Source organism: Hemitrygon akajei, chromosome 30, assembly GCF_048418815.1.
Source record: "Hemitrygon akajei chromosome 30, sHemAka1.3, whole genome shotgun sequence".
Taxonomy (NCBI): Eukaryota; Metazoa; Chordata; class Chondrichthyes; order Myliobatiformes; family Dasyatidae; genus Hemitrygon; species Hemitrygon akajei.
In genome coordinates, this window is record NC_133153.1 from 9,802,976 (window position 1) to 9,821,614 (window position 18,639).

The window sequence follows — 18,639 nt, forward strand, 5'->3', positions numbered from 1 at the left end:
TGTACAATAATAAACCAATTCCAATTCCCCTTCCCATTTCAACACTGATCTATCTATTCCCAGCCTTCTCCACTGCAAACGTGCAGCCAAACTCAAACTAGTGGAAGACATTCTTATTCTGCCTGGGTTGTCTACAACTAAATGGTAAGTACATTGAATTTTCCATCCTCAGAATACCCACACTCACTGTCTCCTTTCTCTCTCTCTCCATCTTATCAATACAGTTTCTTTCCTCTCCCAACTGGTCCCATTGCCTATCACCCACACACTATATCTATTAGTTCCCCTCTCCCCACCACTGATTGTTCCATCTGCCCATCATTCCTCCCTTACCTTTTTCCACATCACCTTCCATACTTATCATATTTTAGTACTTGCATCCTCTGCCATTACCTTCACTTTATCCTTTTCTTACTCCTTTTAAAAATGTTGTTCCTCTCTTCATCTACCTGTACCTATTATCTATCAATTGCTCTTGTCTGAATCCACACTGTCTCCATCTATCTGCCCATCACCCATCTCTTCACCTGGATCCACCTGTCACCTACCAGCCCCTGCCTCACCCCTCCCTTTAACTTCATTATACTGTCTATCTCCCCGTATGCAAGCTCTCAATCTGGTTCTTTTGCACCTACAGGCACTGCTCAACCCACTTAGAACCTCCAATGGTTTGTTTTCGACTCATTTACATCAATCCTATATTAATCCCATTTTATTTAAGCTCAAGAGATACAACACAGTAACAGGCCCTTCTGGCCCAATGGGTCCAAGTCATCCAATTACACCCCTGTGACCAATTAACCTACTGACCCGTACATCTTTGGAATCTGGGAGCAAACCAGAGCACATGAGGAAACCCAGGAAGAATATACAAATTCCTTGTTATCAACGCCCCAGTTTAGCACAGATCACTGGTGCTGTAGCAATCTTACGTTAACTGCTATGCTACCATGTTACCCTATTCACCCACATTTCCATTAATCCTCTTCAGAATCTACCACTCACCCACAGACAAGAGGCAATTTACAGCAACTAGTTAAGCTTGCAAATTCACACATCTCTGAGAGACATAAGGGACTGCAGGTGCTAGAATCTGGAGCAACAATCGATCTGCTGGAGGAACTCAGTAAATCGAGCAGCATCTGTTGGGGGGGAGAGGGTGTGGAGAAAGGAACTATTGATGTTTCAGACTGAAACCCTGCACGTTTCTGCAGAAGGACAGTGGAGAGCATCCTGACTGGTTGCATCACTGCCTGTTACGGAGGCTCCAGTGAGCAGGATCCAAAGAGGCTGCAGAGGATTGTAGAGTCAGCCAGCTCCATCATGGGCACAACATTCAGGACATTTTCAAAGGACAGTTTCTCATTAAGGAACCCCACTATCCGGGACATGCCCTCTTCTCATTACTACCATCAGGAGGGAGGTACAAGAGCCTGAAGATCTACACTCCATGTTTTGGGGACAGCTTCTTCCACTCTGCCATTACAAGTGGTCCATGAACACTACCTTGCTCTTCCTTCTTTGCACTATCTATCTGTCTATCTACCTACTCACTTTGTGGCTAATGTCTTGCATTGTACTGCTGCCACAAAACAACACATTTTCAAATGAAGAAAGACAAAAAGAAAGGAGGAAGTTGGAGCCAGTGGAGGGATGGGGTGAGTGAAGGCGGAGACCGTACAACAGTTGAACAACACTGGATTGCCTTACAAAAATGCACAGATTCTGACCAAGTTACTGGTAGCTCTACATCCTTTCTCATGACTTTATCCCTAATGGAGGGCTGGTCAACATTGTGCATGTGTATGTGGGGGGGGGGGGGGATGGAATTGGGCAGATGATGGAGCTTGGTGCCAATTTCTGAACATGGTTGATCAGTTATCTGTGGTTTGTATTATATTCCTGTGGGAAGTAAGACTGAAGGGATTGATAAATTGAAGAAACGGACACAGCAGTAACACAGAAAAAATAATGAAGAAACAGTGATCATCTCAAAACCCAATAATGCTGAAAAGGAAAGTGGAAATTACAAAGTAAAGAAAAGAAATCTTAAAGCAAATGCCTCTTTCTCTTTAGGCTTCAGCTGATCTCTGCCAGATACTGTGCTTGGCCAGAATGGCTTCTTCACTTCACTAAACAGGCAGCCATGGAACTGTGCTATCTGACATACAGACATAGGGATTGGCACACAACTGAAACATTGGCATCTCATCCACCAGCAGGAATCATTCAAGCTTCATTCCTCCTAGAAACCCACAGAACCAGCTAGTAAGGCACTACATCAGGAGGCCCACACTGCCCACTTGGATCAGGATGGGGATAACACCATCATCCATGTTTCTCAGTTTAATCAGGGGTAGCTAATGCTACACTCAGTCAAAATACTGATTTCAAGGGTAGTCACAGAGAACGTACTCGGAAATCCACCTACCCACACAGGAGTAGGTCTGAAAGGAGGTCTGGATCGAGTGGTCCTGGTAGAAGGCAAATTGATCAATAGCAAGCAGGTGACACACGAGCAACACACAAAATGCCGAAGGAACTCAACCAGTCAGGCAGCTTCTGTGGAGGCAAATGGACAATCAACATTTCAAGTGGAGAACCTTCATCTGGATCTGAAATAGGGTGGGGGAGAGATATCTTTCAGTCCAGATGAAGGGTTTCACCCCAAAATGTTGACTGTTTATTTTACTCCATGTATGCTGTCCGACATATTCAGTTCCTTCAGTCTGTTGTTCCAGATTTCAGTATCTACAGTCTCCTGTCTCCAGCGGACACGTGGTTGCTATTTGATAGCTTGTCTATGGTGTCCTCCACCAAGTGTTCCACTTTTCCCAAACCCTAAAAGCATGCAGATTAGTCAGTTAACTGGATGCTGAGAACTGCAGAATGAGGGGGTTGGTGAGAATGTGGGATTGATGTAGGGTTAGTGTAAATGGGTGGTTGATGGTCAGCATGGACTCAGTAGGCTTCAGGACCTGTTTCCGTGCTGTATCTCGTCATGAGTCCTTGAGTATGATGCACCAGCTAGCCAGCAAGATCATTGACCAAACTCTTCTTGGGTCTGTAGCCTATTTTATTGATGGCTGAGCTTTACAATGCAAATGTCCTTTGCAGTTCATCCCCTCAAATAATGGATGCTGATGTGTCATCAGAGGATATTTCACATCAGTGCCTGAGGTAACAATAGTTTGCAAGTTATTCTTTCAACATTGCACCTCTGCCTGCTCACAACAGGCCCGTTACAGGTAACTCCTACCCACTGAACTGGGTAACATTCACTTGGCATGCTATAGCTGATAGATTCCAGCTCTGAGTACAGCAGTTTTAATATTTCTGTCATGCATATAGGGACATAAACCATCAGCAAGGGTATTCAGATTAAACTGCTATCTTTCTTGGCCTGTGCATTGAATGTTGTTGAAGAATCCTACCCACCCTTACATTTTCAGAATTCACCAGAATGACAGGTTCAGCAGTACATGATGCTCAGGATTTGCACAGAATGCAAATAGTTAATTTAGAAGGGATCCCCTAAGATAAGAAAGTATCAAAGTTTTGGTCTCTCAACATGAAGCAGTAAGGGAAGTCCAATGCAGAGATCATTTTAAAATCCTTCCACGTCATTTGTGACAAGGCTCAGGTCTTTTTAAAATTTCACTAGCACATTTCACTAGCATATTTTTAAAATAAATCATTGGCAATGCAGGATGTAAACTACAAGATGTGATTCATCATTCTGCACATATATCAGATATGGCAAATACTACACTCTTTGCTAAATCAGGCGTAGCAAGTTCAGGCACTAAATTCAGATTTGTCAAAAAAAAACAACTGTTCTCTCTCCTCCTTGTATGCTGCTGAAGCATGAACTTAGTAATTAGCCAGTTTTGCCATGATAGTCACTCCACCTCTCTGGCTTCCAATATAAATTGACCAGATGACTGAAAAGAATAAAAACTCAGTTGTAATAAGGAGTGGAGCTGGCCCATAAAGAACTTAGGTGAGTGCCAGTTATGTTATTGTGGGCCAATTTCAACAGCGCTCCATTTGGAAATGAGAGCCATACTCCGAAGTACTAGCATACCTGAGCTTTTGCTTTGACTGAGAACTGCCAAGTCTGACTCCCTCTAGGCCTGGCTGTACACTAGCTCTTATACATGTTATTGTGCAGAGTCAGGGCTGGAAACTCCAACTGCTAACTTTCCAATTTTAATAAGCTTTTACCACTAAACAATTGGCCAGTTTGCAACATACCACTGTTTGATTTTCATCATTAATCTTTCACATGAACAATCTGTGATGAGAGGTGCCGTTCAGCCGATGAAAGCCCTCACCTTGATTGGAACAGACTCCACCGCATAATAATTCTCCGAAACCCTTAGATCCTTGCCCTCGGATTGTGCACTGTTTCCTGTCCTCAGTTCAATCTCCTGTTAAGAGCTGCACTTTGCACAGAGTTTACAGCCATTTTGCTCACAAATTCATGCCAGCTATTTTGTTTTTTTATTTTAGGTGGGTGATTTTTACCTACACATATGCTGATAAATTGCAGATCAACTGCTTCTTCTAGATTAATTTTGATTTTCATAGATTTCAAAGTGCAGTGAAAATGGAAATTACACCTTCCCCTCCCTAACCACCACTTGTACCAAGTGAAATGTCATTAATCCAAGTTTCTAAGAAAGAATTACTTGGCTAGTCCTGAGTTGGGCTTCAAACTTCCACACTGGTAACTGTCCAGCATCTTTTCCAGGCAAGTGAGAAAGAGCCCCATCTTTCTTTCCAGCTTGTGAGAAGTTTACAAATAACAAGTGATTTTACTCTTGTGTAATAGTTGAGGAACGTGTTAGGAAAACTGAACATGGCAGATTCATCTCAAGTTGCAGATCACCGATCTGTCTTGTTTGCACATGTGGGGCTTTAGGACTTAAAATAAAAACAGTGTGGCAACGAAGATCGAGCAGAAATTAAACAAAAACGGCCAAAACTGCCAAGCTGCTCATTCCTCACAGTGCAGACAGTTTCCTCGGCTATTAATTCACTGCTAGTAATATCAGCAAAGTTTTCCATCGCTGACCACACACAACATGTGCCTCATGCCGCAGACACCAGTGTTCCCCAACGATAGGAAGCTGCTGGCAGGGAATGTACTGGGGGCAGCTCAGTTCCAGACACAACTGAAAATCGTGCATCAGTTACAGGTCCTGAAGGCAATGTCACTTGCATTTATAAAGAGGCAGAAACTTTAACCACAGGATCTTATTCATTTGGCTGGTCATACAATTAGGACACAATTGGATAAGTGTCAATTAGGTCTGCTCATAACCTTACAGGATTTGGCTTTGTTGGCTAAGTCTGCCCACTTTGTAGAGGATTGCAGTAGATCATAAAGGTTTTGAGAACCTTTTCCAGCATGTCCTTGCTCAGTCTAATTGCTCATGAGAGCAATCGTTGAGCTGTCCACAGACCTCAGTAACCATTCAGAAACAATTTCTCCTCTACATTAACTCTTTCCAAATTAATAATGAGAGAAAATTGTTCTTGCCATTTCTCTACACATCTGACAAGCTATTTCTCTCAACATCTAGTGCTGAGGTGGTGATATCTGTCCCATCCTCCCTCTGGTAGGTCAATGGTACACAACCTACTGAAAGCAAACCAAATATAGAGTTCCAGACACCCAGCTGTGCTCCTACACTGCAATGGGACTATTTCTATCTTGTCTCCAGGTACATGGGCTTTGACATTCCACTTCTCCAGAAGAATCTAATGTGACATATTTAAAACCAGGAGGAAAAGGGCTTAAGAGTAAAGGGTAAGAGACATAGAGAAGATCTGAGGAAGAATTATTTTGAGCAGAATGTGGTTGGAATCTGAAACGCTATACTTGAGGGGTGATGGAGACAGAGAATCTGACAAGTATATAAGAAAATATATACCTATTTATGCCAGAAGAAGATAGTGCCAGCAAACACCACCCCCACAGGCGAGATCCTCAAGATGGTCCACAACGCTGCTTCTTTCACTTCCTATATGCTTTTTTTCTGGTAATGTTGGAGGCTGTGACCTAATTCAATGGTGTGTTTTCAGGCTGGTGTGCAATCTGGCATGTTGCTGTCTCCGAGTGGGTCCAGGAGGTGAACGACCTCCTCGAGGCCACGAAGCGTGGAGACAGGGCACGAGCCCATGATCAATTCCATTTCTCACCAATCTCACTGATTAAAACACTGAGGAAGATGGAAATCATCGAGGTAAGTGCAGAAGACAAGCGAGTGTTCAGTGCTGTCCATCAGCCTCTCACATGCTGCTGTCAGAGAAGGTGTCTGTGTGACCGTCTCTCTCTCTCTCTCTCCCTCTCCCTCTCACTTGTTGTTGTCGGAGAAAGTGTCTGTGTGACCATCTCTCTCTCTCCCCCTCTCACTTGCTGTCACAGAAGGTGTCTGTGTGACCGTCTTTCTCTCTCTGTCTCTCACCCTCTCACTTCTTGTTGTCGGAGAAAGTGTCTGTGTGACCGTCTCTCTCTCTCCCTCTCACTTGTTGTTGTCGGAGGAAGTGTCTGTGTATGGTAAACTATGTATACTAGTCTGGACATGCCCCTCTGCTGACTGCTCCTGTGGCTCCTCCCACAGAACCCTGTATAAAGGCGATTGGATACTGTGCTCCCCGCTTCAGTCTCCGAGATGCTGCGCTCCGTTTTGCTGCTAATAAAAGCCTATCATTCGCCTCCCATCTCCGAGAGTTATTGATGGTGCATCAATTTTATCAGCAGCAATTTTAAAACATGGAGAGCATTTTAGGACCTGACAGATTGGATATTGACCCTCAATCTCCGGAAGCCGGCATCGCTTCTGAACTCTGGCTTGCATGCTTCCAATCATACCTGGAGGAGATTCATGTGACCGAGCCTGCCACGATGCACAAAATTCTCCTCTCCAGGGTCAGTCCGCAGGTCTACTCCCTGATCAGGGACCTGCCGACCTACCAAGGGGCACCAGACGCCTTCAAAAGACAAAACCTGCGGCCGGTGAACACCGTCTATGCAAGACATCGCTTAGCGACACGGCGGTAGCGGGCCGGAGAGTCGAGCGCTGAGTTTGTCCGGGCCCTACAGACACTCGTGCGAGCCTGCGACTGCAGGGGACTGACGGCTGAACAGCATGCAGAGCTGCTAGTAAGAGACGCCTTCGTTACGGGGATCGGGTCAGTGTACATGCGCCAGCAGCTGCTGGAACACGCCAATCTTACCTTACTTTCGGCGATCAAGCTGGCCGACACGCTGGAGGCCACTCTGCACAATGCTGACACTGTCCAGGCACGCGATCTCCCGCCGGTCCCGTGGATGCTGCAGACCCCACAACCCGCCGGCGAATCGACCTTGGCTGCTGCCAGTCGCGAGTCCATGCAGTCCCCACAACCCGCCAGCGAATCGACCACGGCTGCTGCCAGTTGCAAGTCCGCGCAGTGTTACTTCTGCAGACTCGAAAAGCGCCCCCGAAAACACTGCCCGGCCCGAGAAGCTACCTGCTCCAGCTGTGGAAAGAAGGGCCACTTTGCCAAGGCCTGTGAGTCCAAACCACGAGCAGGGTCGAGCAGCGCCGTGTGCGAGGCATGGGGGTCGTCATCTTGGTCGCCGCCATCTTGCCTGCCCGCCGCATGCGAAGCATGGGGGCGGCCATCTTTGTCGGCGCCATTTCACCCTGCCTCTGGCCCACGGATGCTTACTGGGCACCAAGACAGCGATGCAACTCTGGCCTCCGTGACCCTCGACCAAAGCGCTCCACACCAGCTCGCAAGGTCAATGATGAACATGCTGGTGGAGGGGCACAGGACTAGCTGCCTGTTTGACACGGGCAGCACTGAGAGTTTTATTCACCCGGACACGGTGCAACGCTACAGACTCGTGACACAGCCGGTAAGCCAGAGGGTCACCATGGCTTCTGGATCGCATTCCACAGACATCCGGGGGGGTTGTGTAGCAACATTGGTGGTGCAGGGCACAGAATATCGGGACTTTGCGTTACTGGTCATGCCTCAACTGTGTGCCCCTGTGCTATTGGGGCTCGACTTCCAGAGCCACCTGAAAAGTGTGACAATGGAGTATGATGGGCCCCTCCCACCAATCACTGTCAGAAATCCTGAGTTTTGTGGGACTTCATCATATACCCCGCTACTGACCACACACACACACCGACCCGCACATCCCACCCAACACCATGCCAACAGCCGCGCTACTGACACCACTTGCAGCCTCTCCACCCTCAAGATCCCTCCCCCACCGCTGTTCGCCAACCTGACCCCCGACTGTAAACCTGTGGTAACTAAAAGCAGGAGGTACAGCGCGGGGGACAGGGCCTTCATTCAGTCGGAAGTGCAGCGGCTGCTCAGGGAGGGGATCATTGAACCAAGCACAAGTCCTTGGAGGGCCCAGGTGGTCATTGTTCGGACCGGGCAGAAAAATAGGATGGTCGTGGACTATAGCCAGACCATCAATAGGGTCATGCAGCTTGACGCGTACCCCCTACCCCGCATCGCGGATATGGTCAATCAGATAGCTCAGTCCAAGGTGTACTCGACCATAGACCTTACCATCAGCTCCCCATCCGTCCGGAGGACCGCCCCTACACCGCCTTTGAGGCGGGCGGCAGGCTCTATCACTTCCTGCGTGTCCCCTTCAGTGTCACGAATGGTGTCTCTGTCTTCCAGAGGGAAATGGACTGGATGGTGGACCAGTGCCAATTGAAGGCCACGTTCCCATATCTGGATAACATCACCATCTGCGGTCACGACTGGCAGGATCATGACACCAACCTCCAATGATTTTTCCAAGCGGCCAAAGCTCTTAACCTCACCTATAACAGGGACAAGTGTGTGTTCGGAACCACCCGACTTGCTATCCTTGGGTATGTCGTGGAGAATGGGGTCATTGGCCCTGACCCCGACCGTATGCGCCCCCTGTTGGAACTCCCTCTTCCCACCACCCTCAGAGCCCTCAGACGGTGCCTGGGCTTCTTTTCCTATTATGCCCAATGGGTCCCTCATTACGCAGACAAGGCCCGCCCCCTGGTCAAGTCCACCACATTTCCCCTCTCAGCCGAGGCCTGCGCGGCCTTCAGCCGCATTAAAGGGGACATTGCCAAAGCAACGATGCATGCGGTGGACGAGACCATTCCCTTCCAAGTAGAGAGTGACGCCTCCGACTTCGCACTGGCTGCTACCCTCAATCAGGCAGGAAGGCAGGTAGCATTCTTCTCTCGTACCCTTCAGGGCCCTGAAATTAGGCACTCCACGGTGGAGAAAGAAGCCCAGGCCATAGTGGAAGCTATTAGGCACTGGAGGCACTATCTCGCCGACAAAAGGTTCACCTTGCTGGCCGACCAGCGCTCAATTGCGTTCATGTTCAGCAACCAACAGCGGGGCAAAATCAAAAATGATAAAATTTTGAGGTGGAGAATAGAACTCTCCATCTACAACTATGACATCCTGTACTGGCCTGGAAGGCTCAATGAGCCCCCTGATGCCCTATCACGGGGAGCGTGTGCCAGCGCGCAGCTCAACCGGCTATACGCCCTCCATGCAGATCTTTGCCACCCGGGGGTCACCCGACTTTACCATTTCGTGAAAGCCCGGAACCTGCCTTACTCCCTTGAGGAAATCAGGACGTTGACTAGGGACTGTCAAGTCTGCGCTGAGTGCAAACTGCACTTCTACCGTCCTGAAAAGGCACAACTTATCAAGGCCACCCGCCCCTTTGAGCGACTGAGTGTCGACTTTAAGGGCCCCCTTCCCTCCACTGACCACAATATCTACTTTCTCAACATAATCGACGAATACTCGCGGTTCCCCTTCGCCATCCCCTACCCCAATACCACTGCCACGTCCGTCATAAAAGCCCTGCGCCAGCTATTCACTCTGTTCGGATATCCCTGCTATATCCACAGTGATAGAGGGTCCTCGTTTATGAGTGATGAGCTGCGCCAGTACCTGCTGGCTAGGGGTATTGCTACTAGTAGGACTACGAGCTATAATCCCCGGGGGAATGGACAGGTGGAGAGGGAGAATGCCACTGTGTGGAAGGCCACACTCTTAGCCCTTAGGTCAAAGGGGTTGCCGGTCTCTCGCTGGCAGGAGGTCCTCCCCGAGGCACTCCACTCCATCTGCTCCCTGTCATGCACGTCCACCAATGCCACCCCTCTTGAGCGACTCTTTTCTTTTCCCAGGAAGTCTGCCACTGGGACCACCCTACCGGCTTGGCTGATGTCCCCAGGGCCAGTGCTGCTCCGGAAACATGCTAGGAGCAATAAATACTCCCCGATGGTTGAGAGGGTTCATCTACTTCATGCAAACCCCCAGTATGCCTACGTGGTCTTTCCTGATGGGCGGGAGGACACAGTCTCCATCCGTGACCTGGCGCCCGCAGGTGCACCAGACCCCTATCCCGAACACTCCACGGTGACTCTGAACCCTGTACCCACCGATGTATATACCCACGAGACACTGCGCACACCAAGCCCTACACAGACTCAAGACACTCCCATACCGGGTGCCACGCACATGCATGAGGGATTACTGACGCCTAATGGGCTGGCACCTCAAGTCAGGCCAGAACCAGCACAACCACCGTCACCGGTGCAATTACCACCGTCACCGGTGCAATTACCACCGGCACTGGTGCAATCACCACCGGCACATGTGCAATCACCACCGGTGCTACGTAGATCGCAGCGACAGACTCGACCGCCTGATAGACTTAACCTGTAAATATACTTGTAAGAAACTTCACCCCGTGGGGACTCTTTTTTAAAACAAAGGGGGGGGGGGTGAATGTGGTAAACAATGTATACCTCTCTGGACACGCACCTCTGCTGACTGCTCCTGTGGCTCCTCCCACAGACCCCTGTATAAAGGCACTGCTCCTCCCTCAGTCTCCGAGATGCTGTGCTCCGTTTTGCTGCTAATAAAAGCCTATCGTTCGCCTCCCGTCTCCGAGAGTTATTGATGGTGCATCACTGTGTGACCATCTCTCTCTCTCTCTCACTTGCTGTCAGAGAAGGTGTCTGTGTGACCCTTTCTCTCCCTGTCTCTCACCCTCTCACTTGTTGTCGGAGAAAGTGTCTGTGTGACCGTCTCTCTCTCTCTCAGTTGTTGTTGTCAGAGAAAGTGTCTGTGTGACCCTCTCTCTCTCTCTCCCTCTCACTTGCTGTCAGAGAAGGTGTCTGTGTGACCGTCTCTCTCCCTCTCACTTGCTGTTCCCAGAGAAGGTGTTTGCATGTGACCGTCTCTCTCTCTCTCTCTCTCTCTCTCCCTCTCACTTGCTGTTGCCGGAGAAGGTGTCTGTGTGACTGTCTCTCTCTCTCTCTCCCAAACTCTCACTTGCTGTTGCCAGAGAAAGTGTCTGTGTGACCCTCTCTCTCTCCCTTTCACTTGCTGTTGCCAGAGAAGGTGTCTGTGTGACCATCTCTCTCTCTCTCTCTCCCTCTCCCTCTCACTTGCTGTCAGAGGAGGTGTCTGTGTGACCGTCTCTCTCCCTCTCACTTGCTGTTGCCAGAGAAGGTGTCTGTGTGACCATCTCTCTCTCTCTCTCTCTCTCCCCCCCTCTCACTTGCTGTTGCCGGAGAAGGTGTCTGTGTGACCGTCTCTCTCTCTCTCTCTCTCTCCCTCTCACTTGCTGTTGCTGATGAAGGTGTCTGTGTGACCGTCTCTCTCCCTCTCACTTGCTGTTGCTCATGAAGGTGTCTGTGTGACCGTCTCTCTCCCTCTCACTTGCTGTTGCTGATGAAGGTGTCTGTGTGACCGTCTCTCTCCCTCTCACTTGCTGTTGCTGATGAAGGTGTCTGTGTGACCGTCTCTCTCCCTCTCACTTGCTGTTGCTGATGAAGGTGTCTGTGTGACCGTCTCTCTCCCTCTCACTTGCTGTTGCTGATGAAGGTGTCTGTGTGACCGTCTCTCCCTCTCACTTGCTGTTGCTGATGAAGGTGTCTGTGTGACCGTCTCTCTCCCTCTCACTTGCTGTTGCTGATGAAGGTGTTTGCATGTGACCGTCTCTCTCTCTCTCTCTCTCTCCCTCTCACTTGCTGTTGCTGATGAAGGTGTCTGTGTGACCGTCTCTCTCCCTCTCACTTGCTGTTGCTGATGAAGGTGTTTGCATGTGACTGTCTTTCCCTCTCACTCGCTGCTCTCAAAGGAAGATCCCCTGCATTCAAATGATCTCTCTCTCCTCGATGCTTTCGGAGGCTGGTGCCGGAGCAAGGTTTAATTGACTGTGGTTTGTGGATTGGACTGTAGTTCACATTTACGATGTATTTTCTGGTTTATGGTCACTCCTTTTCCTGTTACTACTTTTGGGCGACTTTGAATCAGGCAGCCTGCAGATAATGAGCACCGAGTGGAATTGAATATAGGCTCTTCTGTTTTTGTGTTTTATATTTTGTGTTTTTGCTCGCTCTTTTTTGTTGCAATTTGCATGATTTGATTTTTGCACGTAGGGGAGGGGTGTGATGTTTTCTATGAATGGGCTCCATTGCTTTTATTTTCTCATGGCTATCCATGGGGAGACGAATGTCAGGGTTGTATACTGCATACATATTTTGATAATAAACGTACTTTGAATCCTTTGAAGTACTAGAATCACCAAGACATAGAAGGCTACAGACCAAGTACTGGTAAACCAAATTTGTAGGGCAGATGGGCCAAAGGGCCTGTTTCTGCTGATTGATTTGCATCACTAATCCTGCATATGAACAGTCTTACTGAGAAGCTAAATAACTTGCTCCCGTTTCTAGTTACTATGAGTGGGCAGGATAAAATTAATGCTTGCCATTGTATGGATGATTAGTTGTGGAGTCCAAGAACCTGTGGAAATGTGCTACGGACCCTAAGAACTTGTCCTTGCTGCTTTGCAGCAAAGATGAAAATACCACTCATAGGTGCCCCGAGGGTTTGCAGTGAAAACACTGTAAGCTAATTTCCAAGCTGCCAGATGGCTTATATTCTGAAACAACCTTGCATGCTTTATAAATCTTTGGTAAAATTTAACAATAGTTATCAATTGTTTCTCACTCTGTCAATTGTGTATTTTTGTATATTACCTCTGCAAATTTGCCTTGTCATGATCACATATTCCCGCTGCTGTCTGTAAGCACGTTCTCCCCATGACTGCTTGGGTTTCTCCGGGTGCTCCGGTTTCCTCCCACAATCCAAAGACATGCCGGTTGGTAGGTTAATTAGTCTCTGTAAATTATCCCCGGATAAGGCTGGGATTAAATTAGGGGTTGCTGCATAGCATGACTCCAAGGGCCAGAAGGGATTATTCCACACTGTTTCTCAATGAATAAATAAACGTCCAATCTGACACCAGATTAGGTTGTCATCTAATAAAGCACAGGGATTCCAAACTGTGTAAACTATCTGCAAGTAAACATGCTTGAGAGGAGACCCTCTGGTGGCTGCAGAGACAGGATAGCGTTAAATCTTTCTCCTAAAGGTCTCATCTCCTTTCCCACTTTAGTTGCTGCTTCACATATTGGTACCTCACAAGTGTCCTAACTCTCTGCTCCTTCAACACCATTCACATAGTTTAATATACCACTTGGCACATACTATAGAACTAAGACCACTTGGTGGACTTGATCCTTATCTGCAACGACTGATTTTAGTTTAGCCCCATTCCAGGAGTAAAGGTATACTATCCGAAGTTCTTGGATTTCATTACTCTGAGTAGATACAAATGATCCCATTATACTATTGAAAAGGAGGAGGAGTTTCCCCATGTCCTAATAGGCATTCTTCCTTGAAACACCACCACCATAATAAAATACCCAATTGATTATTCCTTTGCTCTCTGTAGCACTTTACACTGTACAGACGAGCAACTGCATTTGCCCACAAGTCATTAGTGACCGTGCCTGAAAAGCACATCCTTGTCCGTGATCTGCAATGAGACACAGTGGTGTTGTGGGGGTGAGATGGGTTAATGAACCTTCAGCAGTTTGCAGAGAATCTAACCAGAAGGTCAAGCAGCCTATTCATTAACAACCGGTAGCAATGCACAGCCATTGTTCAGCAGACAAGTGGTTTAACATGTGCTCACCATCATTGAGGACTGCGGTCCAGTGTTTTCTCTTCTTTTGACCTTGTCTGTCTTGGGACTGGCACTGCTGATCCCTGAAGTTGGGCACTCCTTTGGTACAGTGTACATTCTCACACACCTTATGCTCTACATTGGTTCCCAGGCAGTTTGTCCCTCCTGGACCTGGACTAGTAAATATAAGGTACAAAGCAACATCAAACTCATTATTAATCAGACACACATAATTGATCATGTACCACTCAATAAACCTCTCCACCATGGTCGGGAAGGGGGGGATAGAGGGAGGTGTAAAGGGGAGGGGAGGGTGGAGGGTGAGGGAGGGAAGTAGAGGGGAGGGGGAGGGGGGATGGGAAGAGAGGGAGAGGGGAAGGGGGAGAGGGGATAGTGGGGAGGGAGTAGAAGGGAAGGGGTAGAAGGGAGGAGGTAGAAGGGAGGGGCAGGGGTATGGGGGAGTGGGAGAAGGGGACAGCCCTTTGGCCCACTGAATTTCTCCTGACCATCAACTATCCATTTACAATTATCCTATTTATTCTGTTTCTTGCCACTTTCTATTAAACCAGCTGACAACATTTATATAGAAAAAAGTGGTCAGTGAGTAATGCCTCTCACTCACCATCAATAATTTAAAAGGGAAGTACACATTTCAGCAGTTTACCAATGGGCATTCTACACCTGGTGATTTGTGAGTCACCCGATGGCAGAAAGTAGACTGTGACATGTTGCCTGTTACTGCCAGTTTGATCAGGTAGACATTTGCTCCAGATTTCATAATCAAAGTCATATCCAACCTGACATATCTTGCACCTTACTGTCTAGCTGCACTGCAGTTCCTCTGTAGCTGGTACATTTTATTCTGCATTCTATTATACTGCTTCAATGCATTGTGTAAAGACTTGATCTGTATGAACAGTATGCAAGACAAGATTTTCACTGTACCTCGGTACACATGACACTAATAAATAAATTCAATTTGAAATTTAAATTTCTAATCGTAGAGACAGAGCCAGACAGCGTGGAATCAGGCCCTTTGGCCAACTTGTTTGTGCTAGCTGTGAATTACTTATCTACCTTAGTCCCTTTTTCTAAGACTCCATGCCATGCATTTCAAGTGTTCATCTAAACACTGGCTCAATGTTGTGACTGGCTCTGCCTTCACCAACTACTCAGGTAGAATTCCACCCTCTGGGTGAAAAAAAAATCCTCCTTAAATCCTCTCTATGTTTCCTATCCCATACCACAAATTTCTGCCATTTGGCATGAGAATCCCTAACAAGGGGGAAAGTTTCTCATCGTGTGCCTTCATTATGCCCCTAATAATTTTCTGGAATTCCCCCTCCACTCCAAAGAAAAGACACAGTAGCTCCTCATAATTGAAGCATTCTGTCCCAGTACATCCCAGTGAATCTCCTCTGCACCCTCCCCAGGCATAGCAAGCAAGTAACAGCAACCAGTGAAAGAGGGTGGCAAGCCAACGTAACTTTTGACAGCAGTACACAGGGAGCTCAAAACTGTGCGATGGTGTGTGGGGAGGGGGGGGGGGAGACAGTACAGACAGAGGACTGCACCTTTAAAATAATAATATAGTGGGAGCAATGCACAATTAGAGGCCCTATACAAAGCAGCACCTCACAGTAAGAGCAGAGTACAAACACAGGACTATATTGAAACAGGGAGAAATATGGACTCATTGAGTATCATAATGTTGTGCTCTCTACACTATCAGAGGGGCAATACTGAGGGGAGTAAACATTAACATGGACAGATGGATGTCTGAATAATCTCTTTAGGGCCAGAATCGTGCTGGTGAATCTGCACAGCACTCCATCCAGCTTTACACACATCCAGTGATGCAGGGTGCTGGCAGACAGTGACATATCAGGAACATCAACCTCTTCAATCCCAGAAACCTTATTCAAAGAGTATAGAGAAAAACCTCTGGCAGTATTGCAACAGTGCTGGCTTCCCCTCTGATTGTGCTGATGTACAGATAAGGGAGTTCACAGAGCCTGGATACAGAGAGAGACTATCCAGGAACATGTACAAATTTATACAGTCTCTAGTATATGTACAGGTTTATACACAGTCTGTGGAGTCTACAGTGATTTCTAGAGAGTCTGCAGTGTATGGATGGGTTTAGAGACAAGTCTGTAATGTATTTATGTTTATAGAGTCTGTAACGTATGCATGCTTATAGAGAGTCTATAGTGTATGGATGGGTTTGTACACAGCCTGTAACGTATGCATGTTTATAGACAGTCTGTAATGTATGTATGAATGTTTACAGACTCTGTAATGTATGTACATTTATAGAGAGTCTATAGTGTAAGGATGGGTTTAGAGACAGTCAGTAGTGCATGTTCAAGTTTATATACAGTACATATTGTATGAATAGATGTATAGAGTCTGAGCAGTATTTAGAGGTTGATAGAGAGCTTGTAGCTCTTTCACACGGTGATGAAGTGGAGAACATGTATGCGCTGATCGACTGTCTGTGCAGGCTTTACATGAGGTGACTTCCTGTGCAGCTTCCAACCCAGAAATCCTCTCCTCCAGAGTTTTTGGATTCAGGTCAACACTGAAGCCCTTTTTCATTCTTGCGAGGATGTCACATTCCTTATCCATGTACCCCGTCCATCTTCAGCCTCCACACCTCTAGCCAAAGCCCCCATCACTTGATGCTGCCGTCTGTCTGGTGAGGCGATGGGAAACGCAGCTTTCCCTGGACCGAGTGATCTTCCTCTCCCTCCCTGTCTGCACATTCCTACCCCACAAATGAAATCCACATCGAGGAAAGAGAAAGATAGTGATAAAGATAACCAGAAACAGAATTGAAGTTTACTACGACTAATTAAACCATGATCCCAGACCTTTGGTAATTGGTTTATTATTGTCACATGTACTGAGATACAGTGAAAAGCTTTCGCTTAAAGTTCAAAGTAAATTTATTATCAAAGTGTGTATATATTACAATATCTAATGTTGAAGTTTATATTGATGCAGGCAGTCAATGGTTGGGAAGATGTTGGAGTCCATCATTAAGGATGAGGTTTCAGGGTGTTTGGAGGCACATGATTTTCTTCAGGGGAAATCTTGCCTGACAAATCTGTTAGAGTACTTTGAGGAAATAACAGGCAGGATAGACAAAGGAGAACCAGTGGACATTGCTTACTTGGATTTTCAGAAGGCTTTTGACAAGGTGCCACACATAAGGCTGCTTAACAAGGTAAGAGCCCATGGTATTGTAGGAAAGATACAAGCATGGATAGAGGACTGGCTGGCTGGCAGGAGGCGAAGGGGGCCTTTCTTGTTGGCTGCCCATGACTAGTGGTGTTCCACAGGGATCGGCTCTGGGACTGCTTCTTTTCACATTATATGTCAATGATTTGGATGATGGATTGATGGCTTGGTGGCCACTTTTGCAGACAATACAAAGATAGGTGGGAAAGCAGGTAGTATTGAGGAAGCAGGGAGTCTGCAGAAGGACACAGACTGATTGGAAGAATGGGCAAAGAAGTGGCAGATGGAATATAGTGTAGGGAGGTTTACAGTCATGCACTTTGATAGAAGAAATAGAGGTGTAGACTATTTTCAAAAATCCAAACATCAGAGGTGCAAAGGGACTCCTCATGCAGGATTTCCTAAAGGCTAACTTGCAGTTTGAGTCGGTAGTAAGGAAGGCAAATACAATGTTAGCATTCATTTTGGGAGGACTAGAATATAAAAGCAAGGGGTAACGCTGATGCTTTATGAGGCATTGGTCAAACTGCACTTGGAGTACTGTGAGCAGTTTTGGGCCCCTTATCTAAGAAAGGATGAGCTGGCATTAGGGAGGATCCAGAGGAGATTCACAAGAATGATTCCAGGGAGGAAAAGGCCAATGCACAGTATGAGGAGCGTTTAATGGCTCTGGACCTATACTCACTGGAGTTTAAAGTTCAAAGTAAAATAAATAATTAGGGTACATACATGTCACCACAGACAACCCTGAGATTCTTTTTCTGCGGGCATATTTAGCAAATCTATAGACCAGTAACTGTAAACAGGATCTGTAAACAAACTGTGCAAATGCAGATAACAAATAAATAGCAAAAAAAAGAGCATGAAATAACAAGATAAAAAAGTCCTTAAATGAGTGTCCTTTTGTTCAAGAACCTGATGGTTGAGGGGCAACTGTTCTTAAACCTGGTGGTGCAAGTCCTGGGGCACTTGTACCTTCTACCTAATGGCAGCAGCGAGAAAAGAGCATGGCCTGGGTGATGAGAATCTTTGATAAAGGATGTTGCTTTTCTAAGACTATGTTTCATATAGATGTGCTCAATGGTTGGGAGGGTTTTACCTGTGATGTACTAGGCCGAATCCACTACCTTTTGTAGGATTTTCTGCCCAAAGGCATTTGCGTTCCCATACCAGGTCATATTGCAGCCAGCCAGCACACTTTTCACCACACATCTACAGAAGTTTGCCAAGGTATTTGATGATGTGTCGAATATCTACAGACTCCTGAGGAAGTAGAGGCACCATTGTGCTTTCGAATTATGGGTCCAGGACAG

The 18,639-nt window shown here is 47.0% G+C and overlaps 1 protein-coding gene across 3 annotated transcripts in view; it reads right to left on the bottom strand.

Moving 5' to 3' along the window:
• Positions 1 to 18,639, bottom strand: part of adamts17 (ADAM metallopeptidase with thrombospondin type 1 motif, 17) — a 429,617-nt gene that overhangs the window by 133,315 nt on the left and 277,663 nt on the right. For all 3 annotated transcript variants that reach the window (XM_073032969.1, XM_073032968.1, XM_073032970.1), the window contains one exon: positions 14,090 to 14,256. In XM_073032969.1, coding sequence (XP_072889070.1) covers positions 14,090 to 14,256 — 167 coding nt within the window. The remainder of the gene's footprint in view (positions 1 to 14,089; positions 14,257 to 18,639) is intronic.